Source organism: Aythya ferina (genome assembly GCF_964211825.1).
Source record: "Aythya ferina genome assembly, chromosome: 31".
In the NCBI taxonomy this organism is placed as follows: domain Eukaryota; kingdom Metazoa; phylum Chordata; class Aves; order Anseriformes; family Anatidae; genus Aythya; species Aythya ferina.
This window is the reverse complement of record NC_140328.1, coordinates 1748872-1763147: the sequence shown is the minus strand read 5'-3', so window position 1 is coordinate 1763147 and position 14276 is coordinate 1748872. Positions and strand designations below refer to the sequence as shown.

The window sequence follows — 14276 nt, the reverse complement described above, 5'->3', positions numbered from 1 at the left end:
AATATACAGAGTTAGGTGCAAGGAGCTACTCTCTCATTCCCATAAAGCCTCCAGCCCTCCCTGGTGAGTGAATGCCCACTGTGGTGTCAGCTGCAGACTTGCTGAGGGTAACCTCAGCATCCTGAGAGTGATGCAGATATTGAATGGCAATTGAACTGCATTTGGATCCTTCTTTTACACCACTAACTAGCGTCCTTCAACTTGATTTTGCAGCACTGATCATCCGTGTTGAGGCTGAGCCCTTCATTCAGTTTTCAGTCCACTCTACCCTCTCCTCTTTCAGCTCAGACATCAACAGTTTGTCTGTGACGATCTTAGGGGAGAGACTGTCAGAGGCCTTCCTGAAATGCAGGCAGGCAAGATGCATGCTCTCCCCTTGTCTACCAGGACAGTCATTTCATCATAGAAGGTTGTTGGCTTAGCCATGCATGCCCTCCCCTTGTTGAATACCTGCTGACTACTCCTGATGATTGGCTTGTCCTCTAGGTGCCTGGAAACGCTTTCCCAGATGATCTGCTCCCTCACCTTCCAAGGGATGGAGGCGATCTGACTGGCCTCTACTTCCCCTGGTCCTCCTTCTTGCCGTTCTGGAAGAGCAGTGACGTTTGCTTCCCTCCTGTCTTTGGGCCCTTCTCCCACTCGCCTTGACCCATCAAGGATGATGGAGAGTGGCCTCACTATGACATCTGCCAGCTCCTTCAGCACTCACTCAGGGGTGCCTCCTAGCAGGGCCCACGGCCTTCTTTCTGCTCAATTGGCTGAAGCATTGCCCCACCTGATCCTCCTTCACCAAGGGGACACCTTCCTTGCTGCAGCCCCTGTCCCTGCCTTCTGCAACATGACATTCCTTAAGGCTGGTTTTGATAGTACAGACCTATCCAAGGAAGGCATTTGGTAATTCGAACATACATATATTTGGCAAACAAAAATATATATATATGTTCCCCCAAATCCCCAGTCTTCCACCTCCTCCATCCAGAAGGTGCAGGGAAAGGAGGAAAGGGGGTTGTGGTCAGTCCGTGACACTTCATCTAAGCTGATTCTAAACACTCACTCTGTGGCCCTGCTCCAGTGGGGGGTCCCTGTCCTGGGATGCTGTTCTTCCAGGCAGATCCTGCATGGGATTCCCACAGGCAGCAGCTCTTGAAGACTTGCTCCATTACAGGTCTCCCACGGGCTAGAGCTCCCCCCAGACTCCTGCTCCTGCGTGGGCTCCTCTCCACGGGCTGCAGCTCTGGCCCAGGGCCTGCACAAGTCTTCTTCCACCAGAGTTTCTCCCCTATTCCTTTGAGGAAGGGGACTGTGAGAGAGCAGCGTGGGGGAGCTCAGGTGCCTTCAGGACGAAGCCTCTGCCTTTCCTGGTTGTTGTGTGGTTACATGAGGGTCAAAGTGTGGGTGCAGACGACTCCCACAGTGCTGTGCTGGCAGCAGTATGGCCCCAGCTGAGACTCCCTGAGAGTTCTTCATAAGCCGATTCACCAACAGGATGAAGGAGAAATCTGCCCACAGCAACTGCCCTAGAGCTCTGAAGTCACTTTGACCTTGGTGCAGGATTCCACTCACATCCTCATCATTTTTGCAGACATTGAAGAAAAACAGAGTGATGTGGTCAGAAGAGAGCAAATCCAAGTGGGCACAAGGGGCAGGAGCTCTTTACAGGGACAATGTTACCCCTGAGATACAATTAAAACTAGCGTGTGCTGCAGTGTGTGAGAGGACAGGAAAAACATTGCGGGCTCAACAAAAGTAGCGGATGTAGCAGGTTCTTAGGCAAGGCCCCCACTGATGAGAGCCTCTGGCTGTGGGCCAGGCTCAGGCGGCCTCAGAAAGCTAACAGCACAGGTCCCAGGTGAACCGCAAGCCTCTGCCCCACCGTCCCCAGCTCAGAGCAAAGCAGAAACTCGAAGCAGACGGTGCTCCCCAAAAGCAGCACCCCAAAAGATGCTGGGGCAGGCACCATGGGCAAGGCTGTCTCCTTCTGGCCCTGCTGTCCTGCTGCTGGCCCTCTGTGAGTTGGGGCATTGCTGGGTGTGGGGGCTGAGGTTTGGAGGGCTGCTTCTGGGGGCAGGACAGGCCCGTGGTGGGCAGAGGGGAGGATGGGGACAGCGTGCGTGGGGCAGTGGTGCAGCAGTGTGGGGCAGAGTTTGTTTGGGGAAAGCAGGATTGAGATGGCTTCCTCTAGGTATGATACAGATCTGAGCAAGGGGCACACATCTCCAGCACCATAAATTGTCTGGAGTGTTGCTCTGAGGCTCTTGGACTGCTGAGTTTTTTAAGGAGATATGGTATTTTCCTGGAACAGGACATCCACCCAAAATGGGATTGGAATTCACATTGTTTGAGGGCATATTGAAGAGATACAGCTTGAGAACACGCAGATGTAATGATGCCTGCTTAGCAGTGAGGATTTGGTTAGGGGGTATATGGGAGTAGGGAGATATGGTTGAGACTGGTCACTGCTCCTCTCAGCAAATCCCTCTCTGCCCTTTGGTACAGGTGGCAGCATGAGCTCCCAGGACATCTGCAGCTCCCCAGGTACTCGTGAGTCCTTCCCTCCCAGATCCAGGGCACTTGGAAGCCCAACCACTGTGAGCTCTGCCCTATGGCAGCCCTTCACTGCTGTGTCTCCTGCAGGGGATCTCCCAGCTCCTTCTCTCCAAATGAACTCAACTTCTGCTTAGCCAGGTACCACAGTTGTGCTCCAGTGTATTCTCCCTGTGGTGTCACCTGTAAGACGAATCATCTTCTGCAAGGATGGGATGGAGGCGTACAGCCAGAAAGCCCAGCAAGGGCAGCTGAGCTACTCCATGGTCCTGAACATCACGTCAAGAAGTCCAGGAAGATACACATGTGGGTACCAGGAGAGGAATGAGATGAAACAGAGGAGGAGCTCTGCCCTCAGTGCTGGCCGCATCCTGGATGTCCCTGGTGAGACAAGTCCCCGGGCTGCAGGGGTGAGAAGGGACGGAGACACTTGCCACCACATGGCTGTGCTGAGGCTGGAGCTGTGTGCTGCAGCAGTCTTTAGGGTGGTTCCCCCATGGGAGAGTTCCCTCTCCTCCAAGGCAGCCCCTAGAGAGAGACAGCAGCTCCCAATGGGTCCCCCTGTCCTTGCACCACCACTTCTGCTGCAAATATGGAGCATTGGGCCTGCTTCAACATCTGCCCTGTGCATTGATGAGCCTATGGCAGGAGAAAAGTGGAGATTGTCATAAGCTGGGCAGTTACCTATGTGTGAAGAAGAAGTCTACATTTATGGCTCTTAAAATGGGCCTGGAGCTCTAGGGTGAGAACAGGGAGATACTGGAGTTCTCAGGTATTTGGAGACCTCTGCGTGGAACATCAAACCAGCTGAAAGGGACATTGAACTGAAAGGGTATTGAACCAAGGGAGAAGACCACGGGGGTGCTGGACTGAGACGTAGGGGTGACAAGGTGCCTGCCGGGCAAGGACACAGCAGTGAGGACATGGCAAGGACCCAGCAGCAGGGACATGGGCACAAGCATGTGGGTGCCCCAGCTCTCACTCCCTCTAAACAAAACCCTCTGTGCCCCAAGGTGCAGCTGCTGGCGTGACCACCCAGGACATCTGCAGCTCCCCAGGTGAGGCTGAGCGTGGGGATGGGTGACTGAAGAGAGGTGTGTGTGGGGTGGTGAGGGCAAGAGAGAGGGAAGTTGTTCTCTGTGTGTGAGCTCCTGGGAAGGAATCACTTCCCTGCATGGAACACAAAGCATTTTGTGCCCAGTTCTGGGATTCCCTGTACAAGTGTGGCATAGAACTCCTGGAGAGAGCCCTGAGGAGGGCTACAAAGATGATAAGAGGAACGGAGCCAAGAGAACAGAGTCTGTATAGCCTTGAAAAGAGGAGACTGGGGGGAGACCTCATCCATGTCTATAAATATCTGAGGGGAGGGTGTTGAGAGAATGGAATTGGTCTCTTTTCGATTGTGCCCATGGAAAGGGCGAGAGGCAACGGGCTCAAACTGAAGCACAGAAAGTTCCATCTGAATACGAGGGGCATTTCTTTACTGGGAGGGTGACAGAGCACTGGAACAGGCTGCCCAGAGATACTGTGGAGTCTCCTCTTTAGATATTCCAAACCCACCTGGATGCCATCCTGTGCAGTGTGTCCTAGCTGATCCTGCTCAGCAGAAGGCTGGACTCCATGACTTTCAGAGGTCCCTTCCAACCTTGGCCATTCTGTGATTGTGTGATACTCTAGCCCCCAGAATCACCGAAAGATGAGAGTGGTGATGCCATATTTAATCGGCAGGCACACCTTGGCCAAGCTATACTTAACCACTCACAAGGGAATTTAGACAGCAAATCCATGGGAGCCCATGTTGGCACAACAGCCACGGGCACTTTTATGTCTTCCTTGGGGATGGTGCTGGCTGTCGATGGGGGCATGTGGCCATGGGGCTGAGGCTCATTCTGGGAAGGCTCTGTGTGCACTGTAGACACTAAGCGTGTCCTTTTGTCCTGCCAGGCAATGTGGTGAGCTCCCCAGCAAGTCCATCATCCCCAGGTGAGTGATTCCCTCCTACACCCCCAGAAACCCAAGCATGGGGAGTGGACGTGCTCTGCAGCCTTCCCCAGGGCATGGGGACAAGCAGGAGCTTTACCAGGCAGGAGCTGTGCCAGCTGCACTGGCACGTCCTGCTCCCTGCCTCTCCCCATCACACCCTGCTGCCCTCACACCCTCTCTCCCAGAGCTCCAAATTCCCGGATCATGCACACCCTCCCCACAAGCATGGCGCTGGCAGTGGCGGCCGTCGTCCTCATCCTCCTGTCTATAGGCAGCTGGTTTGCCATCAGGAAAGGTGAGGGAGTGGGGGAGGTGGGGGGAAAGGCTGAGGCTGTGGGGGTCCTGCTGCAGGGCTGGTGCAGTGGGAAAGGTGGTGGGGGAACCTGAGGGTGCACAGCTGGGGCAGACGGTGCCTGGGGGTGATGGCTGTGGGCAGCCCAGCTGGGGAGGCTGCTGAGGGAGCTGGGGAGCTTCAGCCTTTGTCCCCCAGCCATGAGATGGGAGCCAGGGCTGGGCAGCACCTTGGCCTGCACACCTCAGCCCCTGTTCTTCTTGCAGGTGCCTGCAGAGGGAGATGCCCAAGGTAAGCACCTGGGGCTGCTGGCTGTGGGGTATGTGGGAGGGAGTTGGGTGCATGTTGGGGTCCTGGGGTGCTCCTTGGCCAGGGGCAGCGTTCTCTGTGTGTGTGTGGCTGCATTCCCTGTGCTGGAGGCAGGGAGGATGGGGCTTGCTATTTGCTGCACTCCAGTTCACCACATGATTTAGGAAAGCACCACCCAAGTGCGTTTCTCATGTTGCAACCTCACCACAAACGCACACCCAACAACCATTCCATTCGTCTCCAGGCAGCAGCACGTTGAAAGCCCACAGATGGAAACCACAGACCATGATGAAGTCTCATGTGAGTACTACGTCCTCCCTCGGAGGAAGCCGTGCACGCATCTCAGGTGGAATCCCAGCACTTCATGTTCTACTGGGACATACAAAATCCCTGACCATTCATCAAGGCCAGGTTTCTCTCCAGCACCTCATGTCCTGCTTCTTCCTTGCATGCAGAGTGTGGCTGCTGGCTGCAGAAGGGATATGGCAGCCTCCCAGTGCTCCCAGGGACAAAGTCCATTTGCCTTGGGGGTCCTTCCACACCAGCTCCGGCCTCAGGCTGCATTTCCCCTGCTTCAGCCTCTGCTTTTGTCCTTTCTTCAGTTTCTCTTCAGTGTCGTTTCTGCTTCAAGAACTACACAAAGCACATCACAGCAAGGAAAGCTGTAGCTCTGTTTCCTTGCACTGGTGGGGAAAACATTTTAGAGCTCATTCTGAAACCACAGGCATCCAAGGGAGGATGTTGTGGTTGGGCAACAGGCTATAGATATGTCACCACCTGATGTGCACTTAGGACGCGTTGCAGCACAACCTTGTTTACCCATGCCTGCACAGAGCTGCAAGGTGTGCAGGCTGTGCAAAGAGAGGCGATGCTACAGAATGGTGGAAATACACCAAAACCTCAGCATCTTTGCTCCACTGCTGTGTAATGCACGTCCCAGATCAGGATGATGGGAGGGGAAATGTGGTCAGGCATTGAGTGTTAACCCCAGGCAGTTGATGCACAAAGCTCGTTGGGTTTCACCCCCTCCAATCAGCAAGGGCTCATGGTGTGTATTTTTTGCCCCCACAGACTCCACCATCGCCCACGTTCAACGGGACAGGGTGAGTCATGGCACAGCTGTGCACAGCTCCTTTCTGCACTCCTGCAGCCTGGTGCCTGCACATTGTGCAGGGCTCACAGTCAGTAGCTGTAGTAAAAGGGTTTCTTTTCTCCTTAAAGCCTCCTCCCGTGCAGCAGATGAGCAACAGCACAACATATGCCACGGTGACCCGCACCCAGACCCGATAGCGCTGCCACAGGGGAAGGGCACAGGAGCCTTGCCCATGGCTGCCTTTGCTCTCCTGCGGAGTTCTTGTGCAGCCATATCATGGGGCTGGGGGTTGTACTATGGGCTTCTCTGGGGTTTTCTGTCACAGGGAAGGTCTGTGTGTGTCTAGCCAAGAGGCTGAAGGACTCATATCTCTTTTATTAATAAATTAATACCTCTAAAATATATCAGGTGTACCAAGCAATATTGTGAATGTACCAATGTTTTTTCCTCATGTGAAACCATCTCCCTGTGCTCACTGGAAATTATGTATTCCTAAACTGCTTGATAAAGTCACAGGGCTGCTCTTCCATGCACCCACACAGATGGACATTTGGACCTATAGGGACCAGTATCACTGCAGGGATGTGCTTGTATGTGTCTGCCAACTGGTGTGTGCATTGCAGATATGGTTTTGTTTAGAAGAAAAATAAACATCTCTGGATGTCCATAAATCTACTGATCATGATGGGATGCTCAACATGCTCATGCCAGGAGCTGAGGGAGTTGGGGAAAGTCATTGCTAGGCCATTATCCATTATCTTTTTAAAGTAATGGGCATCAGGAAAGTTGCCTGAGGACTGGAGGAAAGCAAATGTTACTCCAGTTTTCCAAAGGGGAAAGAAGGATGACCCAGGTAACTATAGATCAGTCAGCCTCACCTCCATCCCTGCAAAGCTGATGGAACAACTTAACCTTGGCATTGTCTCCACGCATATCAAGGATTAAAGTGTCATTGGGGGCAGTCAACATGGCTTCAGCAAGGGGAAGTCATGCTTGACTGAACTGAGAGCCTTTTATGAGGATATAGGCGGGGGGATAGATGATATTAAAGCAGTGGATGTGGTCTATCTTGATTTCAGTAAAGCCTTAGACACCATCTCCCATACACAGCATCCTCGCAGCTAACCTGAAGTGTGTGAAGGGTGATCTGGTAGTGAGGTGGACTGTGATCTGTCTGAAGGGAAGAAGCCAGAGGGTTGTGGTCAATGGGGCGGAGGTGAGTTGGAGGCCTGTATCTGGTGGAGTCCCTCAAGGGTCGGTACTGGGGCTAGTACTAGTCAATATATTCTTCAATGACTTGGATGAGGGAATGGAGTGCACTGTCAGCAAGTTTGATGATGATGCTAAACTGGGAGGAGTGGCTGACACACCAGAAGGTTGTGGTGCCATCCAGTGAGACCTAGACTGGATGGAGAATTGGGTGGGGAGAAACTTAATGAAATCACAGAATCACAGAATCGTCTAGGTTGGAAGAGACCTTCAAGATCACCTAGTCCAAGCTCTGACCTAACACTAACAAGTCTTTCACTAAACCGTATTTCTAAGCTCAACATCTAAACATCTTTTAAAAATCTCCAGGGATGGGGTCTCAACCACTTTCCTGGGCAGCCCATTTCAATGCCTAACAACCCTTTCAATAAAGAAGTTTTTCCTAACATCCAACCTAAACTTCCCCTGGCACAACTTTAGCCCATTCCCTCTCATCCTGTCACCAGGCACATGGGAGAATAGACCAATCCCCACCTCGCTACAGCCTCCTTTAAGGTACCTGTAGAGAGCGATAAGGTGGCCCCTGAGCCTCCTCTTCTCCAGGCTGAACAAGCCCATCTCCCTCAGCCGCTCTTCATAAGACTTGCTCTCCAGACCCCTCACCAGCTTCAGTGCTCTTCTCTAGACTCTCTTGAGCACCTCTACGTCCTTCTGGCAGTGAGGGGCCCAAAACTGAACACAGTACTCGAGGTATGGCTTCGCCAGAGCCGAGTTCAGGGGGACAATCACTTCCTTAGCCCTGCTGGCCCATCTGCTTCTTAGACAAGCCAGCATGCAGTTGGCCTTCTTGGCCACCTGAGCACACTGCTGGCTCATATTCAGATGACTATCCACCAATAGTCCCAGGTCCTTCTCTGCCTGGCAGCTCTCCATCCACTCATCTCCCAGCCTGTAGTCCTGCTTGGGGTTATTGCGCCTCAGGTGCAGAACCCGGCACTTGGCCTTGTTGAACTTCATGCAGTTGACCTCAGCCCATCAGTCCAGCCTATCCAGATCCTCCTGCAGATCCTTCCTACCCTCAAACAGATAGCTTGGTGTCATCCGCAAACCTACTGAGGATGCACACGATCCCCTCATCCAGATCATCGATAAAGATACTAAAGAGGACCGGCCCAAGTACTGAGCCCTGTGGGACACCATTAGTAACCAGCCTCCAACTGGATTTGACTCCATTCACCACAACTCTTTGGTCCCGGCTATCAAACAAACAAACTAACCTAACTAACCGGCTAACCCAACAAAAGCATATGCCAGTCCCTGTCATGAGCAGCCAGTTTCTTTAGGATAGTGCTGTGGGAAATGGTGTCAAAAGCCTTGCTGAAGTCAAGGTAGACCACATCCACAGCCTTTCCCTCATCCACCCAGCGCGTCACTTTGTCATAGAAGGAGATCAGGTTCGTCAAGCAGGACCTGCCTTTCATAAACCCATGCTGACTGGGCCCGATCACCTGGTTGCACTGTAAGTGCCATGTGATGGCACTCAAGATAATCTGCTCCATGAGCTTCCCTGGCAGTGAGGTCAAACTGACAGGCCTATAGTTCACTGGGCCTACCCTCCAGCATTTCTTGTAGATGGGCGTCACGTTTGCTAGCTGCCAGTCAGCTGGGACCTACTCTGATAGCCAGGACTGCTGATAAATGATGGAAAGCGGCATGGCCAGGTCCTCTGCCAGTTTTCTCAGTACCCTCAGGTGGATCCCATCTGGCCCCATGGACTGGCGTACATCCAAGGGCTTTAGCAGGTCACCAACCATTTCCTCATGGATTATGAGGGCCACGTTCTGCTCCCCATCCCCTTCCACCAGCTCAGGGTACTGGGTATCCAGAGAACACCTGCTCTTGCCACGAAAGACTGAGGTAAAGAAGGTATTAAGCACCTCTTCCTTTTCCTCATCTCTTGAGAGTAAGTTTCCCCCCTGCATCCAGTAAAGGATGGAGATTCTCCTTAGTCCTCCTTTTTGTGTGGATGTATTTATAAAAAGATTTTTTTTGTTATCTTTAATGGCAGTAGACAGATTGAACTCCAGATGAGCTTTGGCCTTTCTAATTTTGTCCCTGCACAGCCTCACAACATCCTTATAGTCCTCCCGAGAGGCATGCCCTCTTTTCCTTCCAAGACTAATTTATAATTAATAATTTATAAGTAATTATATGATTAATTAATTAACTAATTATATAATATTATAATATATAATTATAATATATTTTATATGTTAATATAATGATATAATGCAATGTAATGAAATGTAATGTAATATAATATAATGATACATTGCGTGGATACATACATATATAAATATAATTATTAAAAATTATAATTCCCGGGTTATAAACCCTCTCCTATGCTCAAGCCATAACTCTCTGTTCAGCCAGGCCGGTCTTCTTCTGCTTCGCCTTGTCTATGGTCATGTGGGCACAGACCACTCCTGAGCCAGTAAGATTTCCCTCTTGAAGAGTGCCCAGCCTTCCTGGATTCCTCTGCCCTTCAGAACCACTTCCCAAGGGACTCTGCCAACCAGTGTCCAGAACAGCTCAAAGTCAGCCCTCCATAAGTCCATGACTGCAGTTTTACTGATCCCCTTCCTGACTTCACCAAGAATAGGGAACTCCACCATTTCGTGGTCACTCTGCCCAAGACAGCTCCCGACCACCACAACTCCCACCAGCCCTTCTCTGTTTGTGAACAGAAGGTCTAGCAGGGCACCTCCCCAGGTAGGCTCACTAACCAGCTGTGTCAGGAAGCTATCTTCCATGCTCTCCAGAAACCTTCTACAGTGCTGAGGGAGTTGAGGGCATGGCGGGGCCCTCCCTTTCTTCTCAGCACAGACACACTCCAGAAATAGGGGTTTTGTGGAAGTGTTGCTGAGGACATTCAGCACCTTTTCTCTCTGCTCTCCCTATGCCTCTGTGTAGTGCTGGTAGCGCTCAAGACTCTTCTGACCACAGCCATTTCTGTAAGTGCCAGTCCCTTCTTCACCCTTCTCCTCTAGGCACTGTGTGAAATGCTGATGCCTTTGCCATGGCAAGCCGTGACCATGGAGGCAACTGTCGTGGGGAATCGGAAAGCCCTGCCTGCTGTGTGTGGCTGGACACTAACTCAGGTTCTCCCTCCAGATGCCAATGTGGATGAGATGGGCAGAGCCTTGCAGGCTGAGCGTGCATGGGATGGTTGCGAGAGGGCAGGTTGGTGGAGAGGAAATGGAAGCCAAAAGTGCATCCGAATGCAGGAGCCTGGGAGCTCCGCGTGGCTGTGCTCTGTCTGAATCCCCCTCCTTCCATGCTCCCAGCATTTCCCCATGGTGGGCACTGTGAGAGTAAGGCCACTCCTTGTTCTCCCTTGTTTTTTGCAGCTCTCTCAATCCAACTGCTCTCAACACCCACTGGATGCCAAAAGCAGAGCAAGGGAGAGGCGATGCAGCTGGTTCTCTGAGAGTGGCAGAGAGCACCAGGGAAAGCCCGGCCGACCTGCCAGCTGTGAATAAAGCCACCCCAAACAGGAAGGAGCTGGTGTAGTTCTTCTCGGCAAGGTCTGTCTGCAAGGCTTTTTGCATCCCTTCAGATCGACACCACCAGCCCTTTGTGTCTCAGTGTCTTGGTTTCTGTCTGCTCCATCCCATTCCATGTGTGGCTGCATGAGACGGAGGTGCCATCAGGAACACAAATTCAGAGATGTGTATTTGTCATCACAGCAATACCACATCTGCAGTGCACACACTATTGACACACACATGCGAGGACTTCCCTGCAGTGATATCTGTCCATGTAGGTCAAAAATGGGCATCTCCATGGGTGGGTAGAATAACACCCCCATGACATTATAATGCAACTTAGGTGTACACATCATCCACTGACCACAGCTAGAGGTTTTCTTTTGTTGAGAAAAAATCAATACACTCACAGTAAGATTTGGTACAGGTCATATATTTTAGAGGTATTAATATCTTGTAGATGGAGGTGTGAGTCCTACATATTCTTGGCTAGACACTCACAGCACTTCCCTGTGAAAACAAACCCCTAAGAAGACCAAAGTGCACCCCCCAGCTCCATGTTATGGCTCCATGAGCCCTCAGCAGGAGAGCAAAGGCAGCTGTGGGTAAGGCTCCTGTGCCCTTGCCCTGTGGCAGCGCTATCTGGTCTGGGTGCGGGTCACCGTGGCTTACGTTGTGGTGTTTCTCATCTGTTGCACAGGAGGAGGCTTTAGGGAGAAAAGAAACCCTGTTACTTCAGCTACTGACTGTGAGCCCTGCATAACGAGTGTGCACCAGGCTGCAGGAGTGCAGAAAGGAGCTGTGCACAGCTGTGCCATGACTCACCCTGTCCCGTCGAATGTGGGCGATGGTGGAGTCTGTGGGGGCAAAAATACACACCATGAGCCCTTGCTGCCTGTTGGTGGAGGGCTGAAACTCACACTGACCTTGGGCAGCAGCTGTTTGTGGTCAGCACTCAATGCCTGGACACATTTCCTCTCCCATCATCCTGCTCTGGGATGAGCACTAAGCAGCAGTGGAGCAGAAATGCTGAAGTTTTGGTGTATTTCCAGATTTCTGTGGCAACGCCTCTCTTTGCACAGCCAGCACTCCTTGCGAGCTGCTCTGTGCAGGCGTGGGAAAACAAGGCTGTGCTGCAACATGAGCGAGGTGCAAGTAGGGTGGGGATATATCTATAGCCTGTCACCCAACCACAACATCCTCCCTTAGCTGCTGCCTGTGGTTTCAGAGCAAACTATAAAATGTTTTCCCCACAAACACAAGGAAAGAGAGCCATATCTTTCATTGCTGCTCTGTCCTTTCAACTACATGAAAACAGAAATCACTTTGAAGTAAACTGAAGGAAGGACAAAAGCAGAGGTTGAAGTGGGGGAAATGCAGCCTGGGGCTGGAGCTGGTGTGGAAGGACCCCCCAAGCAAATGGGCTTTGTCCCTGGGAGCACTGGGATGCTGCCATGTCCCTTCTGCAGGCAGCAGCCACGATCAGCATGCAAGGAATAAGGAGGACATGAGGTGCTGGACAGAAACCTGGCCTTGATGAACGGGCAGCGATTTTGTATGTCCCAGTGGGAAATGAAGTGGTGGGATTGCATGGGGAATGTATAAGCAGGGGTGACCATGGTCAGAGGGGCATGTGGCTTCCCTCAAGGGAGGAGGTAGTACTCACACTGGATGTCACCATAGTTGGTGTCTTCCATCTGTGGTCTGTCAACGTGCTGATGCCTGGAGAGGAATGGAATGGTTCTGGGATGTGCATGTGCTGAGGAGGGGTCATGAGGCTTATGCCCTTTTGTGTTGCTTTCCTCCATTTGGCATTGAACTGGAGGGCAGCCCAAGACAAGCCCCATCCTTCCTGCCTTCTGCACAGGAGATGCCCCTGAACAAGGAGCACCCCAGGGCCCCACCATGCCCCCAACTCCCTCCTGCAAACCCCACAGCCAGCAGCCTTTGGTGCTCACCTTGGACATTTTCCTCTGCAGGCACCTGCAAGAACAGGGGCTGAGGTGCACAGGCCAAGGTGCTGCCCAGCCGTGGCTCCCATCTCGTGGCTGGGGGATGAAGGCTGAAGCTCCCCAGCTCCCTTGGGGGACTCCCCAGCTGGGCTGCCCACAGCCATCACCCCCAAGCACCGTCTGCCCCAGCTGCGCAGCCCCAGGTTTCCCCCACCACCTTTCCCTCTGCACCAGCCCTGCAGCAGGACCCCTACAGCCCCAGCCTTTCCCCGCCTTCCTCCACTCCCTCACCTTTCCTGATGGCAAACCAGCTGCCTGCAGCCAGGAGTACGAGGCCGACGGCCGCCACTGTCAGCGCCGTGTCTGCGGGGAGGGTGTGCGGGGTCCGGGCATGGGGAGCTGGATGAGAGAGGATGTGAGGGCAGCAGGCTGTGAAGATGAGAGGCAGGGAGCAGGATGTGCCCATGCAGCTGGCACAGCCTCATGGTGGTCCTCACCTGTGTGGCTGTGGATATCAGTTGTCGTCTCACCAGCACCTGCACCTTGGGGCAAAAGGGGTTTTTCTTAGTGGGGCCAAGACCTGACACACCGTCACACCCGAGTCCTTTTTCTTCCTGTTTGTTCTTGTTGAGCAGGCACCTTTCTGTGTCTAAAACCAGCACCACTGTGCTCTCCCTTCTGGAACCATCCCACACTGTTGCTGATGTACAGGCTATAGCCTGTCTCATTACAATCATCCTACTTCCCCTGCCATAGGCTCAGCAATGTACAGGGCAGACTTTGGAACATGCCGGGCTCAAACCAGGGTCCATCAACATCCCCAGCTCTTGCTCTCTCTGCATGGGAACTGCACAGCCCCATGCCTCAGCCGTGGTGTTGCTGCAGGGAGGGGGACAGCCCATGAGAGCAGCTTTCTCTCTGTAGGGGCTGCCTCTGAAGAGAGGGAACATTCCCGAGGGGGAACCACCCCAGAGCCATGCCCTGCCTGCTGCAGCACACAGCTCCAGCCTCAGCAGTTTTCCGAAACCTTCTACCCTCACCACCATGGGGCCATGTCTCACCTGCCACAGACAAGGTCCTGGGAGCACTGAGAGCAGAGTTCTTCACGCTGTTTTTCTTGTTCTTCTGCTGGTACCCACACGTGTATGTCCCAGCACTTCTGGAGGTGATGTTCAGGACCAGAGTGTAGATGACCTTGCCCTGCTGGGCTTGCAGGCTGAATGCCTCCACTCCATTCTTGCAGAAGACAACTCGTGTTGCAGGAAACTGCCAATCAATGACACAATGAACCAAAACTGTTTCCCCTTCTTGGGCACTGGAAACATTGAGGTACAGGACTGGAGCCT

General features: G+C 52.7%; 2 protein-coding genes across 2 annotated transcripts in view; one reads left to right on the top strand and one right to left on the bottom strand.

Moving 5' to 3' along the window:
* The window catches only part of LOC311425489 (uncharacterized protein), a 34634-nt gene extending 28011 nt beyond the window's left edge, over nt 1–6623 (top strand). The window contains exon 9 of the mRNA XM_084501426.1: nt 6350–6623. Coding sequence (XP_084357552.1) covers nt 6350–6418 — 69 coding nt within the window. The 3' untranslated portion in view covers nt 6419–6623. The remainder of the gene's footprint in view (nt 1–6349) is intronic.
* Nucleotides 6624–11395: 4772 nt separating this feature from the next.
* LOC311425497 (uncharacterized protein) overlaps nt 11396–14276 on the bottom strand; it is a 127947-nt gene continuing 125066 nt past the window's right edge. Inside the window, exons 3-8 of the mRNA XM_084501445.1 lie at nt 13992–14196; nt 13428–13472; nt 13222–13329; nt 12645–12700; nt 11804–11835; nt 11396–11685 (exon numbers count right to left, since the gene is read on the bottom strand). Of these exons, the coding sequence (XP_084357571.1) occupies nt 11664–11685; nt 11804–11835; nt 12645–12700; nt 13222–13329; nt 13428–13472; nt 13992–14196 (468 nt within the window). The 3' untranslated portion in view covers nt 11396–11663. The remainder of the gene's footprint in view (nt 11686–11803; nt 11836–12644; nt 12701–13221; nt 13330–13427; nt 13473–13991; nt 14197–14276) is intronic.